At 37.2% G+C, this 20,425-nt stretch overlaps 2 protein-coding genes across 3 annotated transcripts; one reads left to right on the top strand and one right to left on the bottom strand.

Moving 5' to 3' along the window:
• Positions 1–13: 13 nt before the first annotated feature.
• On the top strand, positions 14–7,035 carry LOC128876853 (sialin-like). Of its 2 annotated transcripts, none has more exons than XM_054123599.1 (9): positions 14–244; positions 2,466–2,671; positions 3,018–3,239; positions 3,462–3,546; positions 3,959–4,125; positions 4,609–4,758; positions 5,149–5,281; positions 5,720–5,973; positions 6,507–7,035. In XM_054123599.1, exons 1-9 carry the CDS (start codon positions 178–180, stop codon positions 6,798–6,800), a joined length of 1,578 nt encoding a protein of 525 aa, XP_053979574.1. In that variant the 5' UTR covers positions 14–177; the 3' UTR covers positions 6,801–7,035. The 2 variants fall into 2 exon arrangements, with proteins under 2 accessions (XP_053979574.1, XP_053979573.1); XM_054123598.1 differs by lacking the exon at positions 14–244 and adding an exon at positions 1,399–1,543.
• Positions 7,036–7,274: 239 nt separating this feature from the next.
• LOC128876854 (uncharacterized) lies at positions 7,275–15,862 on the bottom strand. Its single transcript, XM_054123600.1, has 4 exons — positions 15,790–15,862; positions 14,800–15,000; positions 9,228–14,122; positions 7,275–7,803 (listed from the first exon to the last, which is right to left on the bottom strand). Exons 1-3 carry the CDS (start codon positions 15,805–15,807, stop codon positions 12,194–12,196), a joined length of 2,148 nt encoding a protein of 715 aa, XP_053979575.1. The 5' UTR covers positions 15,808–15,862; the 3' UTR covers positions 7,275–7,803; positions 9,228–12,193.
• Between the last annotated feature and the right edge of the window lie 4,563 nt (positions 15,863–20,425).

Below are 20,425 nucleotides of genomic sequence, written 5' to 3'. Positions count from 1 at the left end.
ATTCACTCGTACTCCCAGATGACCAGTATGGTTCGTGCAACTCACGACGATCAGATTGGCCCCGGATCGGATCGCGGCGGTGCCAGTGAGAAATCGGCAACGAACCCAGCAAAATGTGCTTGAAGCTCGATCCCACGTAATGAGAACTCGAATTGTGCACGGGCACATTTGATTGCCATGGCAGCGCTCGTTCGTCTTAAACGTGGGAGCGTCCAGTTGAGACATGCGGCGCTGGAAATGAAAGGTAAGGGGGCACTTCTCTCAAATCGCTTACAATTTAATTACATCACTTTTGCAACATATATTAACTATTCAACTACGCAAGGTTATTCTAGAGACTCCACACAGTGAACAAATGTTTACATTTCATGGCGAGACACCTGTACTGGAATCAAATAATTTTCTCTGAAATAAAGCGAAGGGTGTGCTCAAAACAAGTTTAGTATTTTATTGTTGTATAAAGTAAAAACATCAGCGTAGATTTAAATATCATATTTCACGTTTAATTGCTATCACGTGAAAGAACAAAATCCTGAAGTCATAAATAGAAAAGTTTTTAAAAAAAGTCGTGCGAAAGCAAAACAGAATGAATACCAGTCATCCAATGAACAAAATTCGGTGTATGGATAAAAATTGATCAATTCACAATTCATTTGTAATTTATTTTGCGGACTCCACGGAATAATTAAAAATATGTTTGTATTTAAAGTTTAAGAAAGAAACGAATTACAAAATTGTACGTGTGAAAATTTAGTGGTCTCAAATTTAGTTACACTAAGTACTTATTTTATTAATATCGTAAGTGTTGCTAATATTTAAAAATTGGTGAGTAATATTTAGATGTAAGGTTTATATAATTCATTATTTATATTACTTCATTACCTGAATTATTTTATATTGAATCCTTAGTACCTTCTTAATATTAAAAAAATCAATATTGACAATCCTTATCGATACCTAATCAGGAGAATGCATACAAGAATAATACAGATGCTTGATTGTAACATTAATTCAACGGGTTTCCGATAATTACGTCTTATCGCGAATCTTATCACCGATGTTCAGAACATGAAAACATCTCCACATGTGTTACAAGTGACAGCCTGAATATTACGATATACAATTCTCTGTGTTTGATTTGTTATCGTTTAATTTGTGTATTCCTTATTGGTGTTCTAAGAAAAATTTTCCATAACGATTCGAGCAATTCGACCTGGAATTTTTTCCCAATAGTGGATCCAATTGAGAATAATTATATCTCACGGCATCAGAGTGGTGGATGTTGATAGCGAGTAGTAGTTTTCAAGAATCATTATTTGTGTTACGTCCTGAGGCCACCAAAGACGAGGTCACCGGTGTTGTACGAGGTAGGAAAGAGATAGTAGGAATAGAGTCAAATGACAAGACTGATAAGAGGGACATGCATTCGGTGATTTTGTCTCTTTCGGGTTTTGTGAAATGGCAGACTTCGTCAGGAGAGGTAGCGTCCATCTAGTGAAACATAGTAGTGTGCAATTGAAACGAAAAGCGAAAGAGGTTCGAGGTTCGTTACGTATAACACATTTAAGAACAAACAAAAAAATCTAATTTACACGCTTCGGATTATATTATGCGTGATTTCTTTTTATGTTATCTTTATCAAAATGAAGAATGATTTTGGCACTTCAACTTGGTGGCAATTTTCAAATTAATTATCTTAATCTTTTGTCCGTTTGCTTGCTCTTGGTTGTATCCTGTGTAGGAATAGTAATTGATCGTTGCATACATTAAGAAATCATCTATTCATCCCTTCGTCAATCACTTGAATCTTTCTTGGGGCAACCTGAGTTTCACGCTCCGATTCCTCCGTTCACTTTTCAATTATTGTCAAAAATGTTTTAATATTTTACTTGTAGAGCTCTTACCTTTATCAAATTTTTTAAGAGCCTCTGGCGTTAGTAGAATTGAATTTAAACATTCTACATTTTTTTTTTTTAAATACGTTTATTCAGTGTTCGGTAATTACTCCTAATGTACACATAGCATTGCAAATAATCAAAGCAAATCGCTTTCTTCTAATCTCCTAGCTACTATAGTTAGATCTAAATTTACGTATGTAACAACTAATAGGATATACTGTGTTCACGCTGAATTTAATGTGAAAACTGCGACAACTATTGTTTGAGCAGCTTATCAGGATCAAACAAGTACTATTACAACAGACGTTTAATGTCGTCGTTAGTGCGTGTCTATGTGCTGTATACGTATACACGTGTGCAGAACGATTGCTTGTCCATTGACGTACAATCGATACAATAAGTTAAACAATAAGTTAAAGACGATTTAGATTTTGCCTGCGTTGAGTTTCGAAAGGATAATTTCATAGCAAACGATCGAATGACTTTACTGAATAAAATAAGCATTACAAATATTACATTCTTATATTTCGTTTTAGTAATTGTAGTTGGCTTTTTATCAATCGACAGCTGCCGTGCGAGCGCGACACATAGTAGCTGCGCTCGTTGCAGTAGGATTTGCACTCTGTGGCGCAGTTGAAGTCAGCTCATCGGTTGCATTGCTCGCGAATCAGAAAGACAATCATGCCATCATCGACACATCGTGGCACTGCGACATGCTGGTCAACATCAGTAGTCGCAATCGAACAGAGGACTTCGAAGTCATACTTTTGGAGGTAAATGCGACTTAATGCAACGCATTTTCCCATTATTCAACTCCAAATCAATATTAACGAATGTTCGATAGCGTACAGCTTCGAATTTAATCTGTACACAGGGTACATGTGGAAATGAGAAACACATTTTATGTACAAAGCAGAACTACTCGAAAAAGTGTCAAGTTCCGAAATATTTGTTCAGCTTCTGTAGATTTAAATAGTATTCGAATAAATATTAAGAAAAGTGTTTATATTATTATTTATATGGTATTTCTGTGGTATTTCTGTGGTTATTCGACGAAATTCTCATCGTTCTCGAGATAATCCATACATCTTCGATAAGATGATTTGGTAATCTTTACAGTTACCACCGGAAGAGCGTACAGAATCCATAATGAGGGAAGCTTTTTTATGGGGACAAGTGGCTGGGCCAATCTTAGGCGGATGTTTAGTATGGGGAAGATCAGGTCCATCCATGGTGTTCTCACGTGCGGTTCTTAGCGCTTGTTTGGCTTCTCTATTGGTCCCAGCCGCGTGGAGAGGTCCGTCCCACGTAGCTCTTCGCCTCTTTCAGGGTCTATGTACAGTAAGAATTTATCCTAACTATCGTAAAATTAAATCTATATACATATTTACAATGAAAAATTGATTTAGTAATATAAAAACTATTATTTAATTTAGTCAAACTTCTTCGATGGTACGAATATTTATGGGATTAATGATATTAGTAATTAATTATTTTGGAATGTAAGGTAAGAGATTGAATTTTTGAAACTCTGGAAATTGTTGCGACATTTCTCTTTTGTAGGGCGCGACCATGCCCGCTGCACACATGTTCGCTATGACCTGGTTTAAGAGCAATCATAGAAGCTGGTACTTCAGTTGTTACGCTGGTACATAATTATTTATACATTTCCACGCAAAAGTTAGTAAATGTAGAAGTTGTAATTGTTAATGATATTTAGAGTAGAATATTTAAAAGATCATCTAAATTACTTGCAACTCATTATTTTTCAAAGATAATTAATATATCAAGGGAAGTAAAAGTATTTTAAACTTTGCCAAACTCTTCGACTAAAGTAACAATAGTTGTTAATACAAGTAATCGTTTGTAATAATTATTATGAATTTGTAAAGAATTCAATTTTAATTAAATAAATAAATTTACTTAGACAGTGTTGAGAAATATCTAGAACGTAAATAGCTGTATCTAATCTCAAGTCATAAATGAAGCAAGAAATCGTTTCTAAGTCATGTACATGTTTACGATCACGGTATTAACAGAACAAAAATTTTTTTTCGTAGCCGTCAGCGTTGGATACTGCCTCACAGGGTGGTTAGGTACAGCCGTCGTTCGAAGCTTCGGCCGGGATTCTCTTTGCTATGGTCTCGTTATAATTGCGCTGTGTTGGTATTTCGCATTTGGCCGGTTCGTCAAGGACACTCCTAAATCCTATCAGCACGATACAAACGTAAGATCGATTTCTTCTTATTTTCAAGGAATTTTCAAAGCCTCGTAATTAGTATCACAAATCGCTAATAATTTCATATTACAAGCAGGAGCTAAAACCTGTAATAGTTGTGTTAAATTCTTCATAAGAACATTTCTTTGATGTACACTAACGAATGAATTTTAGCCATTTGTCAGTACATCAAGTAAATAATGGGAAGGCTTGAAAGAGAGGAAAGCAGCATTCTCTAATTTATGCGTTTAGTGCATTGTTGCAATCATAAAATCATTGTTTAGAAATACCAGTAACGACGATTCCCACATTAAATGTTAAATAAATTGCATCAGAATTATTCACGTTCACTCTTTCTAGACAAGTTATCAGTCATGAAACCATCATCAAGGAATATTTCAACTGGAATATTGTTTACTTGTCACAGTCTTCAGCAATAGAATTAGTATTTATTTTCAGAAAATTTTATTCATTAAATAAATAATACAATAGGCAGCTGTGATTCCATGGGGAAAATTGCTTCGTTCGGTTCCTGTTTGGGCATCAGCCGTGGCAACCATGGGCAACCAATGGGGCGATGCGACCCTTGCATTAGGCATGACGAAGTATCTAAAACTCATCTACGGATTCTCCACAGCTAATGTGAGTTTCTAATTTTAAAGAAAGCGTGAATAATCAATATATCCACTTTTCATTTCCACTTTATTAATCACCATAGGGAGATATCATTTTATTTCATTCCCTATGTATAGTTTTCATTTTTCTTTCCATTCAGTAATTTTTATTTTAACGGGTATTACTTCTATTTATTTTTAAAATTATCGTAATATCAAGAACTGTCTGCTTACATATTTTTATTGTTTAACATTACAAGACATAATACATTTAACATGTAGTCAATTATTATTTTCCTTCTGTTAACGTGTTAATATAATACAAGAGTGACCAAATTTGACGTATGTATCTCATGTATAATTATTTTAAAGTAACTTAGAAATGACAGAACAACATTCAAATGGTTTACGTCTTTAGGATTCCGTTTTAACGACGTTACCTCACATTGGTCATTTCATGGCTGCGTTAACGTGCGGCCTCCTCGTGGATCACGTTCGCGAATCTAAAATAGTTTCAACGACCACAGCGAGAAAGTTGGTCGTTTACACAGGTATGTGCCGCAATTAGAAATTTTCATTTCTCTGAATGCAATTACTTAGGTAATTTTATCGGTTCCGTTGTACATAAATATATGTTGTGAAATATCGTCATGCACAAACAAAATGAACAAGGCAATTCAATTACGTATTACTTTTCACTATCTGCGAACCAGAATTACTTACATTTTAATTACAATTACTATATCATATATCTTTGAAAAGTATAACATACATACACCAATTCTTTAAGATAGTAAATATGTAAATGACGACTATAGCAAAAAGGAACATAGTTTATTTAAACGAAATGTGCTCTAATCTCAATTTTAGGTCCTCTTCTGAAATTGAAGCTACTGAATTATTCCTAAAAAAGATTTTGTGTTTTTGTCTCGAGATAAATAACAAATCCTTTAGCTCTGGTCTTCTTGAAATGTATAATTGATTTCCAGCTCATTTTATTCCCGCGGCCCTACTGTTCGTCGCTGGCTACGCTGGTTGCCAAGCATTAGGCGCAGCATGGTTAGGTATAGCCGCTCTCCTGGTCTCCGGAACTGCACCAGCAGGTGCATTAGCAGCGATAGCGGATCTTGCACCTGTAGAGTCTCCAGCCTGCGCTGCAGCAGCGTGTGCTTTGTGCTCTACTCTAGGAGCAGCGGGCTTGTTGGCTGCCAATTACTTTGTTACTCAAGCTCTTCACGGCTCTGTAAGTGGAACTGCTACAGTGCAATTTTATGTACACCAAATTCCCACAAAATAGTTGAAATTCTGAATTTTCCCTTTAAGTAACCGCGAATCGGATGAGAATATAAATTTTAGATAGAAATTAGCAACATAAACTTAAGAACATTTTATTTTATGCAGTACGAATGCATTACAGAAACAAATAAATATTATATGTTTTTAAAACTAGGATTGTATTATCGAGGGGTTCTAATTCTAATCTAATGGAAATTTATCAAATGAAAATCTGTTGATATATATCATATTCGTTTGAAAATGAAAATACCAGATCCAAAAATTGGTGATACTTTCAAATGCCATTGTAAACAAATATAGTTTTATATATAAATACTCATCCTGCACGCTATATGCTTGAATAAAATATTCACCATGCTGTTTCATATATTTAAACATTTGAATATTTAATTCTAATTTAACTTGTAACAGATATAATACATAATTATAGAGACTGATAACCAAACATCTCTATGATTGAAACGTAAACGTGTGTTACAGATTGCAGGTTCGTGGCGATTAGTTTTTGGTGTGGCGTCCGTAGTTTTGTTAACGACTGCAGCAGTGTTTTTGGCGCTCGGCAAAGGCACACCACAACCGTGGATTCCCTCCGTTGCTCGACCACGAAGTCACGACGCAATTTACGAACAGGACGCCCTGGAACTCGATTACGAGGACGTGGGTGTACAAACGGAGCCTTTCAGTCCCTATCCGCTGGAAGACGATGTCGAGAGTGTGAAAAATGTCCCTCGTTCTGCCTCGGTTCACTCGAAAGTTTCGCTTGCGTCCAATTAAACACGCCATCGTCGCTTAGAATTTTTATATTTGTATAAATAATCGATTAAAGTCGTACGAATGTTGGAAAATGCTCGTCGCATTACTGACGACAGATACCGAAGATTGTATATAAAATTGATTAATGAGAAGATTGTATAAGGTGGTTCACCGTCTACTTGAATATCGATTCACTTTTATTCAAGTGTGGTGAACGTAATAATTTATGTAAAAACAAGTACAGTAGTAAGAATAAAGGTACAAGTAACTTATTGGTAGAAGCTATTCCTCATTTATAAATTCAACGATTTATCACGAGCTATGTACGTGTAAGTATACGAGTAATATTTTCTCATCTTTATTTGCAAATTATTCTGTAATATTAATACAAACTACATATTTTTCAATTGCGAAAGAAACTGTGTAAGGATTAAGCATGTTTATACTCTTGAGGGAATTTTAGTGATCAACCTTCGATCTGAAATTTTCGAAATAATAATATAAGCAATCGAAGGCTCGAAGGCAAAGAAAGATTGTTATAGAAAACATGAATCTTCTTAATGTATTATTTAAATACGCCCAAAATAACTATCGTTAATGTCTTTTCCACGACTGACAGCAGAAACGGAGGAGTTATCAAGATCGACTATAATACCTGCGAATTCTCCTTTCGTCTTCTGTGTTCGGTATTCCATCGCAGATTGCGTGGAATTCTCCAGCATGAGAGACAATGAACCCTTGTCTTTCACGACAGCTTTCCATTGTAGACAAGGAAAATCGACGAAACACGTAACAACTGCTCTAATTAGATGCTTCGAAGGCAAGGTACAACCTGTATAGTCCAGGCCGAAACGTACGCACGTCCATTGGCACGTTCGCGGAGACACCGGAAGTCGCAGCTTGCAAAACACACGAACGCTGGCTAGTTGGCAAATTCTTCTGTCTCTTAACGACAGCCGTTCACATGGCGTATCCGGCTCGCGGAGAAAAGTCGAAAGGTTGCCAGCCGTTGCTAGAAAATATTCTTTCATCCGTTGGAAGTGAACTATCGGCTTCTTGCTTCATATCAAATGACGCATTATTGAAATCGTGGCGGGACTAATGATTGGCGCTATTTCGTTAGGCGTGTTTCAGGTCCTTTTAAATGTCGGGAAGTGACGGAAAGTATTTCTTCTTGTTAAGGCTCTTGGACAATTTTAATTGGTTTGATTTCTAATGATCGATGATTAGCTACAAGTGATGTTGGAGATTTAATTATTCTAAGAATTGGAAACCAGTTGTTGAAGTTATAATACATTGAATTCACAAATAAATGTACGAGTTATAAAATGGGTTACATTTAAATGCTTATATGAAAAGTGTTATGATTTTTAAATGAAGTGTAACTAATCATACTTCGGTAATTATTGTATTATAATGCCACAGGACAATTTTATTATGCACACAACATAAACACGAAAATATTGAGCTGCGTTTGACTATGCCACATATAATTGTGCCAAACTTATCGTAAAATAATTAATTAATATAACTGAATTGTCTTAATTAACGTAATAGTAGTGCTTCATAAATAATAGTAATCTTTATAATATGCTTCTATCGTTAATAATAACAATCTACATTCGCTTTTAATGTATTAAATTATCATCCATAAAAGAACGACATATGAAAGTGAAATCTTTGACGATCACGCAAGAATGAAATTATTATAAATATCTCTTCGGTAAAGAAAGTCTTGCTCCCATTTTTCCATATACCTATTCTACAATATCAAACTGATATTTACAGATGCAGTGAACGTATGTTCTTTATGAATGTCACGTGTAATTGTGAACTGAATCGAAAGCATAACGGTGGTGGGTGTATAAGAGTAAATTGAAACGTAAATGTTAGTTTCATCATATAATGATTCGAATATTACTGGTTTGATTAATTTCCAAACGAAACTGACGGAATTAATAGATAATCAATGAGTAATGATTTAAACTTTGTTTTCATGTCATACGTTTATGAACTATTAGGAGTAGATATTAGTACTGTGCCTTTCTAAGGTAAACATATAATTTATTTAGAAAGAAAAATCATAGAACTTTAATCTTAACCTTTTAATCTTCCCTCAGTCACACATGCCAAAAAGCACGTATTGGAAAGCTAAACATTGAAGCAATTCGTGCGTTTCATTATTATTTAATGTACCAAAATGGGGGGTGGATATTTTCATTTAAACCAGAGTTATTAATAGTTGAATGTATGAACAATAGATAATAATACGAAATTCGGAACGTCTATAATGACTTCTGAATTCAAAATAAATATTGCACCGAAACAAAAAGGACAACCTCGTTCTTACTTGCGTTTATCCCAATTTAAATCTTTCTAAATGGATTACTCGTACCATTTACGACACAATTTCTCTAACAAGGAATGCGCAATGTTCATTTGACTTACGCTTCTTCCAGGTGTACGCAGCTCCCTAATGCGAATAATGGGCTTCCATTGTAAGAGCCCAGTGACTTATAGTGGACAGTCTTCATTCGTCACGAGTCACTGGCGTTTCTTTTCGAACAAAGATGGTCTGGTTAGCTTCCAATCGGTCGGCTTTCTCACATAACAGTGGCACAGACTTTCCCGAACGCTGAGTGTCTCCATCCGGGCATTTGGCAACGGCTAAGCGAGTTCTGAATAGGTGGAAGTGTGGAATTCACGTGCAAAGTCCCATGATCCCCGCCCTCGCCGTGTGGGCCTACGCCACTGCCTAACAAATACAAGTTCGCGTATCCGTCGGCTAAGTGTCGCAACTTGACGATGCTAATTACCAGCGGTAGAGACACGTTACTATTCTTTCCTGGTGCGCCGGCTCTCAGAGGCTTATGAAATGAATTCTCACACCAACGCTATCTATCATCTATCTCCTTTTATTTCGATACATATTTTACACTAGTGTATATAACGTTATATTTACAATGGATCGAACTCTAAAGGGCGATGTCACGAGGAGGCCCAGTCACGTTCAACGCCGTCGTCGATAATTTTGCGACAAGTTACGGGTCGTGTTCGTAAATTTGATAGAAATTGTTTAAATTGCATTGTTTATTGAAAACCTTCTTCAGGTTAAATGTAATAAATTTAGATCAACGTATAGCAATTATATCAATGCTATGATTGAAATATTGGTAATATTATAGTATGACAAGTTTTGCATCAAGCGTGTCAATTTTATATAGTTCACCATCAGTATATCATTATTGTATACTTTCACTGTAAAACCATTTGATAGCGTATATAGATAGTTTCATTAGATCTTGTTCATCTGAGCAATCAGCTAAGGAAATGACAGGATTGAATCGATTAGAAAGTTTGTAGCAAGAAACGACAGTTTCTAATTTGAATAAACAAGGATGAAAGTATAACAACAACGTTGACAAGTGTAATTAAGAATTTAATAAAGGTATCTAGAGATATTAGAAATAAGAAAGCCATCTAGGTAGTTCATAAGCTGAAGGTGTTTACTCTGACGAGAATAAGGCTTGGACATCAATGGAATAAAACAAGAAATGTGCAATAATCTAATCATATACTAAGTCAACATGATGTTCTTTCTCCAAAAAATAAAAAAAAATAAAAGTCCCTTCAACTTGAATAAAAATTCAATCTACTAAAATGTGACTCCACCGTCATAATCGGTAAAGTAACATAATCAAGCCTCACGATTGACACAGCGGTTAACCCGAAAATTGTCGACGATGATGTTAAACGTGGCCACGTTTAAACTAGAGTTAAAGTACTTTCGTTCAGTGCTCTACTGTTTACGCTACCGGTCATCTTTGGGATGTCTATGCTATAATTTAACGTGACAGAGTGTAATGCGGCCGTATGCACGATAAACATAATAGTCACGCGTGTACCAACGCACTCTTAATTGCTCCCTCGTTGGAACGGTTTGAAGGCAACGACGATCTGTCTTGAAAGCAAAAACGAGCGTTGTGAGATTGTTGAAAGTTGTCGTGCGGAAAATCGTCGAACGAACACACAGGACATTTCCCTTTCCGAGAAGGCGATTCGTTTCGCCGACGATTCCAGCGTGTTCCGTGAAAACTATGCCGCGGCGATTGTCTATCAGCGTTACATTTTCATCTTCTCACGGTCTTTTGTACGCCGGTTCTCGTTACGAGGAAATGATGAGTTCTCAATTATACCGCAACCGTCGTAATTAATACTGTCACTTTTCATTTCTAAATTGGTCCGGCGGATTATTCCTTTTTCGAAAAACAATAAAAGCCAGGGAATTGTATCACGCTGCCATAGTAATTCGTGAGATAACGCGGAACGCTGGATTGATGAGAATTATTTCATTGTATGGGACAGCTCGTACGGATGTTTCATAATTATTTATACTTCTTTGCAATGTTCAGGGCGCCCGTAATGTAGCTTGAAGATTAAACGAAAGAAAAGGAAAGTCTGACTGTTGAGCGGTGTATAACTAATAGGAAGGTCCTCGATGAGTGGTAAACCGAGATGAAAATGATTGTACGTGAAAAAATGAATCGAAAATGTCTAATACAATTTTTTTTACGGAGATTCATTCTTGAGATAATCGAGTTTAAATCTGTTTTGGGGCATACTGACTTGTGAGACTCGACTCGCACATATCGTTAGGTTAACTGAATTACAGTTAACTATTCAAGAATAATATTCCTGATTTATCTGATTCTATGATTTTAAATTTATCCCTGTCATACATAGTATATAAGCAAAATTGACATCTAAGGTCCAAGAAACTTTTTTATAAATCGCATGGCCCAAGGAACTTTGAAAACGAATTCTTCAAAAATAAAGCCTCCAATTGAAAAGATTGCTTCACATTTTCCATTCATTTTTTTCACGCAGTATCACATTCCATTCGGTTCTATTACCCAATGGAAGACACACTGTATATTCTAACAATAACTGACAATTCCAGAAATAACGTGATATTTCCTTTAATTCTCTTTAAAATGAGTATACTTTAAATGCATTTTTCAGGCATTCTCCTGGTATAAATGTAATTCGTATTCTAAATATTACAGTCCCAGCTAGACCTGTGCAGGAGAATAAATGAACCGTTAAATCAGAAAGCAACGTTCGTAAAAAGAAATAAATAATACGGTCTGAAATTGGTGATCCGAATTTCTCAGAAATTTTGCACAGTACGTCTCTCTAATTAAGTACAAACTTTAATTTCTCAAAATTTATAATTCTACTATCGTTCTATCTCCAACAAGAGACGCACAAATCAAGTTCAACTCGACTAAAAAACTATATCAGATACACATCGATCTCCATTAAATTGTCTACCATCGATTAATCGACTGCTACCTCGTCAGACCGTACAAAAATAAACTCTGAAACTTTAAAAATCTCGAATAATCTAACCGTTACATCTTTTTCTTCATAGCTTCCTTCTCCTCCTCGTCGTCATCGGTGATGATCTGCACGCTCCTGACGGGCCCGGTCTTCCTGTACCCCGACGTCGTCGTGGTCATCATCGGGGTCGTGGCCATGGGTGGACGTTCAGAATTGATGGCCAGCTGAAGCATCCTCAGCAAAAGAGCCTCCCTGATAGGAGCAGGCAGGATCTCGTCTCCCTCGTCGCTGACCTCTTGAGTGTAGAACTTTTGCCTGTAGACTCTCTTGGCGAACCTCCCGTCGTTGTAATCTTCGAATTGTTGCTGTTGGTAAACAGGACTCAGGGCTCTAGCGTACATGGGACGTCTCAGAGGTACCCTGTCGCCGTACTGAACAGCTAGCTGCTGATCGTATCCTATATCAGGCCGCGGTGCGGGCGTTTGGTAGCCCGGCTGATAAGAAGGATAAGGCTGCTGATCGTACAGAGCGTCCTCCAGGTACGTCTTCGGATAAGAGAGAGCCTGGACGCCGTACTGGCTGACGAGCAGTCTCCTAAGCAGCATTTGGAAGTCCCTTCGACTGAGGGGAGGAGCGATCGGGTTTGGTGGCTCAGGAGGCAAGGCGATCGTGCTAGCCCTGTAAGGATACTCCGAGGTCGTTGGATACTCTCTGTCCTCCTCAGCATGGTTCATCGGCTGTGGAACCGGTCTCAGAACTGGCCTAGGTCTCGGCTCGGGATCCTGATAGATCACTGGCCTCGGGAACGGCCTTGGACGCATGTATCCCTGCGTCACCGCTACCCGAGGGTCCTCTTCTTGACCCGGGAGAGGATTCTCCGTCAGATAATGAATATTTGCATCCGTGGTCGTTGAATATAGTGGCTGCTGGCCAGAAATGGGACGCAACAGGATTCTGTTGAGAGGGATCTGTCTGTAAGCGGGATCCTCGTCGATGTTACTCTGCTGAGACGGTAACAAGATCCTCCCGCCTGGCAATTCTCTCAGATACTGGTCTGGATGCTGCCTGACGAACACTGGCTCGGTGCTTTGCCTTATGTACTCTCTGTTTTCTTGGACTCGGCTAGGTACGCGAGTTTCCTCGCGAGGTGTTTTCGTCTCTGCCTCGTAGACCCTAGAACCGTCGTACTTGATGTTCTCGAACCTGGCTGGTCCAAGATTTTCTCGGTTCAAGTAAAGCTTGGTTCTGTCGATGCGATTGGCTGGCACGCGTTGAAGGACTCTCGGTGGCGTGGTCGTTGTAAATAGAGGACGTGTGGTAGATAAAGATCCTCCGTACACGTCGGGATGGTCGTCGTTACTGGTTTCCACGACTGGGTTGGGCTTGGTGGTCTCATCGTGCAGCTGTCTTCTTAAATTGTTCCCTGTCGTCACCTTAGCCTCGTCATCTTTTTCCACGAAGTCGTCCGAGATTGGCCGAAGCGTCTGATCGACAGGTCTCTTGGCAAAGATGATCCGTCTGTAGGTGGAGGTCTTGTCCTCGGTGCTTGGTCGGTTTATCTGAGAATCTTCGTCCTCTTCGCTCTCTTCGTCGATCACCATAGGCCTCTGTTGGCCGTTGATCACGAATCGTGGCCTGCTTTTGCCAGTCCCTTTCAAATAATGACCGAATATCGATTTCGGTTGCTCCGTGGTCGTGCTGGTGGTCGTGGTCGACGTCGTCGTTGTCTTTCTGTTGCGCGGTATCATCTGGACGACGGACGACTTCGTGGACGCTTCGGTGGACGAAGGGTAAACGATGCTTGGCTTCTTGGTCGTGGTCGTGCGATTTACGCGCGGTATGCTCTGCACGACGGACACTTGTTCCTGCAATGGTGACACGGTGGTTGCTTTAAACCCTGTCCCGTTAGAGGAAGAGTACGACACCCTTTTTATTTCGCCGTCGGCGTCGACGAAACCGAACGTACCCTTGATGTTGCCTAGTACGTCGCGACTCTCGACCTGACAATCATTTCTTACGTTCAGGAGTCTATATTTTTCATTAAATCAATTTTTATAATGTAGGCACTAGTTTCTCTGCGTTTTCACCTTGGAGAAATGTTTTTCCTTTTTTTCTTTTTCTTTTTCGGACTTTTGTTTGTCAAGATTTGTTCGAAGTAAGCATATTATGTTTAATTGTCGAATAGAAGGTTTTCCGAGAGGTACAATAGGATTTTGTTTGTAAATGAAACGCAAATGGTGTGAAATGTGTATATAATTTATATAATATATATCAAGGGGACCAGAAAGTAATGTCGTTTCTTTTACATTAAATTCAAACAAATAAATTTATAACAAGTTTTCATTTTTAATCATATGGCAGTGCTATGAAGTAACGTTAAATAAGCGAAGACGGAAATGTATACAAGCCAAAACAAATCAGTAAATGCTAGCATAGTTGCATGTACGACACACTTGCAAATTAGTAGGTTGTTGACACTGTTTTTGTTTTTATGCCGCTTGAGTTTTATTTCCTTCTAAATCGCGTGCCTTAGAGAGTTGAATAATGAAAATGTTCTTTGAAGTGATTAAGTTATATTTGGAATGTGTTACGTACAACGGTGAGTCGATAGTACGAGTACCGAGAAACTGAGTACACCCATTTCAAGTCATTCGCATTAACAGCAATCGAAGCTTACCTTGAACGATCCATCGCCAGCTTCGTAGCCGTACGTGTAAGAACCGTCTTCGTTCACTTTTCTGATCTGTTTCAAGATCGCTACCTGCTGATCGTGGTGTGTCTCAGATGTTTGCTGATCCGTGACGTTCGAGCAACCCGCTGTTGCCAGACAGAAAATTGCCATCAGCCACGTTGTCATTTTTAAAGTGGGAGGCGATATCTACAGGTAAATAACAAAAAATATAATTATATGACGAAGACTTGGACGTGTCGGAATTGTAATACAAAATATAATAATAATAATAAGATAACGTTTTCGAATCGTTTGTGATCTCTTGGTAGAAGAGAGAAATATTTTTTTCTAAAAGATATTCGTTTCTTTTCCTAACAAATACAATTTTCTAAGAAATGCATTCAACATAGATCACATCAATGAACGTAGGTGTTCACGAATAAAAACAAATTTTACGATACTTCTATATCTATACGTCTCGTTCAAAAAATTTTAATGTACATACAAACACACGGACGTGTTTTTTAACGTCAAAGCTCAGCTCTAGAAACTATTAAGGAACTTTCTTTCTGACTACACAAAATATTTTTTGCCATAGAAGCTACTCATAAATGCAAATATTGGCAGCCTCATTCCCTATTAAACAGTGTACAATAAAACGTCGGACACAAGCGAAAAAATAATCAAATGATGACTGAACAAATTGAAACACTTCAAAGCACTCGAACTTGTCACTAAATAGGGATGTCTTAGTTGTTAAATTTTGAAATAAATTTTAGGAAACATGAACACTTAATCAATTCGGAAACCATGCACTGTACGCGAACCAATGACGCACTATATGTTCACAATCACGCGAAAAGCACTGTATTATTCTCTAATTAGATTTTTTTACTTTGAAACGGGTCTTCATAATGATTCGTTCCTAATCGTTTCGACCGCTCGACACAGGTGTGCACTTGTAGGTGAGCTGTTAGAGTTGCGAAGAGTAAGTACCTTGTAACTGGAAACCATGTTACCGCGGATGCGGTGAACGTTCTTAATATCGCGTGGGGTGCTGACGGCCGTTATATATAGAGTGACACAGTAGACAACCACCACCCTTTCCAGCACGTCCTGCCGCACACTCCAACGGCACGTTCAACCTTGATGACCCCTAAACGCCCATTACGGAATAGTATAATGCTGAACGATAGACGGTAATAAAGTACTTCTGCCTCTTGAATTAGAAATCGTGCAACGCTATTAATCCATTTATTCGATATTATATTTATTTCTTTATGCTGTAGTATCTAAAAGGCTAATTAAACAATGAAATGTATTCGAAGCACTTACACATATTTTTATGTTTGGAATTTTACAGTGGGCTCACTTAAAAAAGCGAAATTGTAATGTTTCGTTTACAATGAAATTAAATTAGCGATTAGATGGAGTAGTATTTATAGATAATATTAGGAGGGAAGAGTTTTATATCTGGAAATATGAAAAATAAGACGTCTTGTTTGCAAAGACAATTTATCGAATAATAAAATAGTATGGGTAATCATTTAAAAGAAACGGAGAATTAATTAAGATCTGTGATTGCCAATATTATTTCATTACTTTTGAAAGTATAAAATTGTCTACTTTCAACATTGTCAGAAAAATATTGTACTGAATAATTCAGATACGAATGAAGTCAATTGAGAGGATAAAATTCATCCTAGGATTGAAAGTAACGATAATCAATCTTAATTTGCATTCGTTTTCCCACGATCAATAACGCACGGCAGTAAATTCATATACACGACGTATAATTACTCGTTCATTTTACTTCACTTTCTTTAATGTGTTTTACATAATGTTCCCGCCTGTAGTAATTATCAACTGAATTTCTCTTCTTTATAAAACGTTTTACAATACCTCGTTGACGCTGCGCCAACAAATCTCGAATAATGCTTCATAAACGTCGCGCCAACAATGGGTTATAAACTTTTTAGGTGCGACTATGCGCATCGTAACGTAGCATCGTTTAAACGATTCGTTGGCCCAGCTACGAAAGACACATTATTATCTAACCATCTACGGCGCATATAATCGTTACCATCGGCTGAAGACATAACCAGATTTCTTTCTATACTCGTTTCATACATTTTGCAATTGATAACCTTTGGAATACGTGCGTCAGATACGATCGAGCGATCTACATATATTTTTTCATAAAGCAAACGCCCATTTCTTGCCTCCGTTCGCGTTAAAATTTGCCCGGAGTCGTTTTTTACGAACTCCCATCATTCCATTCTCGTTGGACCTAATAACGTGAGAAATTTTTTTTCCAAACTTTCGTAACCGTTCTACGATGGTGGCCGTCCGCGAAACGAATAATGGGACAGAAAAAGGGTCGTTAGGCGTCGATCACGATGAAAGTGCGCGCAAAGCGTCGACGAGAAAGAACGGAAGTTTCCTTGGCAGCCATGCAAAAGATAAAGAGGAAGCCAGCGACCGGAGGAATAGAGCGCTATGAAGTTTTGGGTTCGCGGGGACGCAAGTGAAAGCCACGTGGGAGTTCGCGGCCAAGCAAGAACAGTAGTAGACTGTAAAATCTGTAACAATAGTTCCCATAGTGTGCAACACTCGTATTGTGGTGTTCGTTTCTAGACACTCCCACAGGACAATTATTACATCATGCAATTTCCTCGGGGGGTTTCGTACACAGTTTTTTGATGCCACCTTGATATGCCATGTCTTGGACCTATCGGTTGTATATCTCCCTGGCTCGACTCTCGCGCTTCTCGCGAATGGTCGTTGTGTTGTATTTTCCCTTTGTGGCCCCGACTCTTTATATGCTATTTTGAGACGAGTGCCTTGCTCAATTTACAGAGGTGGGCAATATTTCACTGGAAGGACAGATGGCGAATAAAATTACCGTATGGACATTTATTCGTGACGTTTATTTGACCGAGTATTTGCATTTCTATTATTCGTTGAATACCGTGGAACTGTTCATTCTGTAGGCTAATTTTCCAGTTTTATTTCATGGAAAAGGGCTGGAAAATCTCTCACTATTATATTATTTCTGAACCGTATCAAGGCGTGGAAATACTCAATCGCAGCGCGCTCCCAGATAAGAATGTAGTGCTCATTGCGTAATTTAATTGATCGGCATAATTACGGTATGCGTAGCTCGTGTACCACGAGTTCCTTACATGATTAGTATACTTACAGACGTGTACGCTCCCATTCAATAGTTTGAAGCAGTGGCAGACCAAATTATCATCTAAATGAAAAGTTTCCAATAATTTGTAAAAAAATAAACAACTTGTGACTACCATCACAAAAATTACAATTTACATTTAATAATTTTATTATGAAGCTACAAAAGAATTCATAACTCGATACATTCCTTGAATTTGACAAATTGTAAACATTGATTTTCCCAGTTGGTGTTGAACACTCCCCTTGTTCAGTATTGTTAGTGTTAAGAAAATCGTAAGATTTATATTAAGAATTGTGTCCTAGATAGTCAGAAGAACGTATACCAGGTGACGTAGATGTGATCTCACTTTCCGGAAGAAGTTAGCGAGCATGGTGCTAATTGTAACGCAACTGCAGGCCACACATTACCACGGTTACGTTCAGTCGGCACTCCTACATCATTACCCACGAAACGTCTGACATTCTTCCGCTGAGAACTAAACAATTGTGTTCCGTTTTTGGCGTTCCGCGGTGCCGAAAAGAATTTCAAATTCCCTGACTTTTTAAGAAATTAATTTAAGAAGTATAGAGAAAAAGAAATTACATAGATGGGAATTTTCTTATTAAATACTAATTTCTAACAAAATTAAAAATTTCATTTTGAAATTGATTCTACATCTCTAACAGAGGCCAGCTTTGAAAACAATTTTGTTGGAGAAATAACATGGTTAGTGATCTGCAACGTGTTTCCCACCCTAGATACATATTTTATCACACGCAATGAAATATCGAACAGTTAATGACTCATTTATGACACACAACGCCTTGAACATACTACCATCTCGACGTCATTGAATGAATGTAACTTGTTAGTAAGTTATCGTGGGTCGTATCCATCTTCTTTATCCACTTCTTTAGGTAAAGTCTATTGAATGAAATTGTTATAATCAAAACATTGTGTTTTACATTTCTTTTTGCTCTTCCATGTATTATATAAATAATTGGAATAGAACATATACTTACTTTACTATAAAAGCAACCTCTGAGAGTTAATTGAAATTATATTCTATATTTGGACTGTGTATGTTTATCTATTTTAGAGAATAAAAATTTCAAACATCAATTTAAAACTTGTAACGTAAATTGGAATTAATCCAAATGCACCTACTAATAATAAGGAATTGTTCAGAGTAACTCAAAATTAGGCAATGAGATCAGAATTGTTTGAACTTGTGCGCTACTTTCTGTAACATTCCCCGATAACTTCCTGTATATTTGAAATTCTCTTATTTCGAATGTATATATAATTTTTCTCTCTATTACAAGTCGCGACACGTGCAACGAAAGCAAGATCGGCAATCCTCTAAATCAGTATAATTTAATGATAATTGGCATCTATAAATAGTAGGTCTTAGGTGAACACTACTAATGACGTCTCGTAATCTATCTGATTGGCGGAAATGTTAAAACCAATGGAGCCAGCAGTGTTGAATTATGCCGATCCATACTGTGCAGTCCTCGTTGAACAATCAAGGAGGAAATGGACGTCGTTTCATAAACGAAGGATGTTGCATGCGACAGTAATTTTTTACCGTTTCATCCTGTGTCGCGTGATTAAGATCTATAGAGATCTATTCCTTAGGGATTTGCAATTGTCATTTTATTGTGTCACTATTAACTATATAAGAAAAATGTTTTCAAATCTGAGAAACTTATTAATTTTTTTTTTTCATTACTTCACGTGTGTTCAAATTTTATAAAATGTACATTAACATATTTTGTTTTTTATCATGAAATCTATTAAATACCCTAAAATACTAATACATAACAAAATTAATATTAAATGAGCACACTGATCAACAGTTACAAATCTGTTCCAGAGAATAAGGGTTTGTAATAAAATAACCATATATTTTTTTAGAATTTTAGTTACCAACTACTAGTAACAGTAGGACTGTGTTTTCATAATTGGTGAAATCGTAAATATGTTCAAAGTGAAGTAGATTAAATGCAACAGAGTACATTGAATAGTAATTATCACGTTACATTTTTTACTTGGTACAACAAAAATAAATGCGAATTATGATTTCTCGATGAACGTACCACTTACCTGCGCTAAAGAAACCAACTGCTCTGGTTGTACCATTCATCAACCATCGGTAAAATAGTGAACTAGGAGGCGGCAGTATAACTTTCTCTAGTGTGCTATGAGTTGCAATAACTGTGCAAAAAAATTAGTATATCTCTCACCTTCGTGTTTCAGGTCAATGTGAACGAAGTTCAAGTTTGTGTCTATGCAATGTACTATGACAAGACATATTTAGTTTCTAAATATATATCATTCTTTAAATACTAAATAATCTGAATCATTTGTATTGTATCACAAGTAATAGCATTCACTGTAGTTTACTTTGAAAAGGATTAGTTAACAATGATTACTTTATCATTATTTGTTTCT

Source organism: Hylaeus volcanicus, chromosome 5, assembly GCF_026283585.1.
Source record: "Hylaeus volcanicus isolate JK05 chromosome 5, UHH_iyHylVolc1.0_haploid, whole genome shotgun sequence".
Taxonomy (NCBI): domain Eukaryota; kingdom Metazoa; phylum Arthropoda; class Insecta; order Hymenoptera; family Colletidae; genus Hylaeus; species Hylaeus volcanicus.
This window is presented reverse-complemented; position numbering and strand designations above follow the sequence as displayed.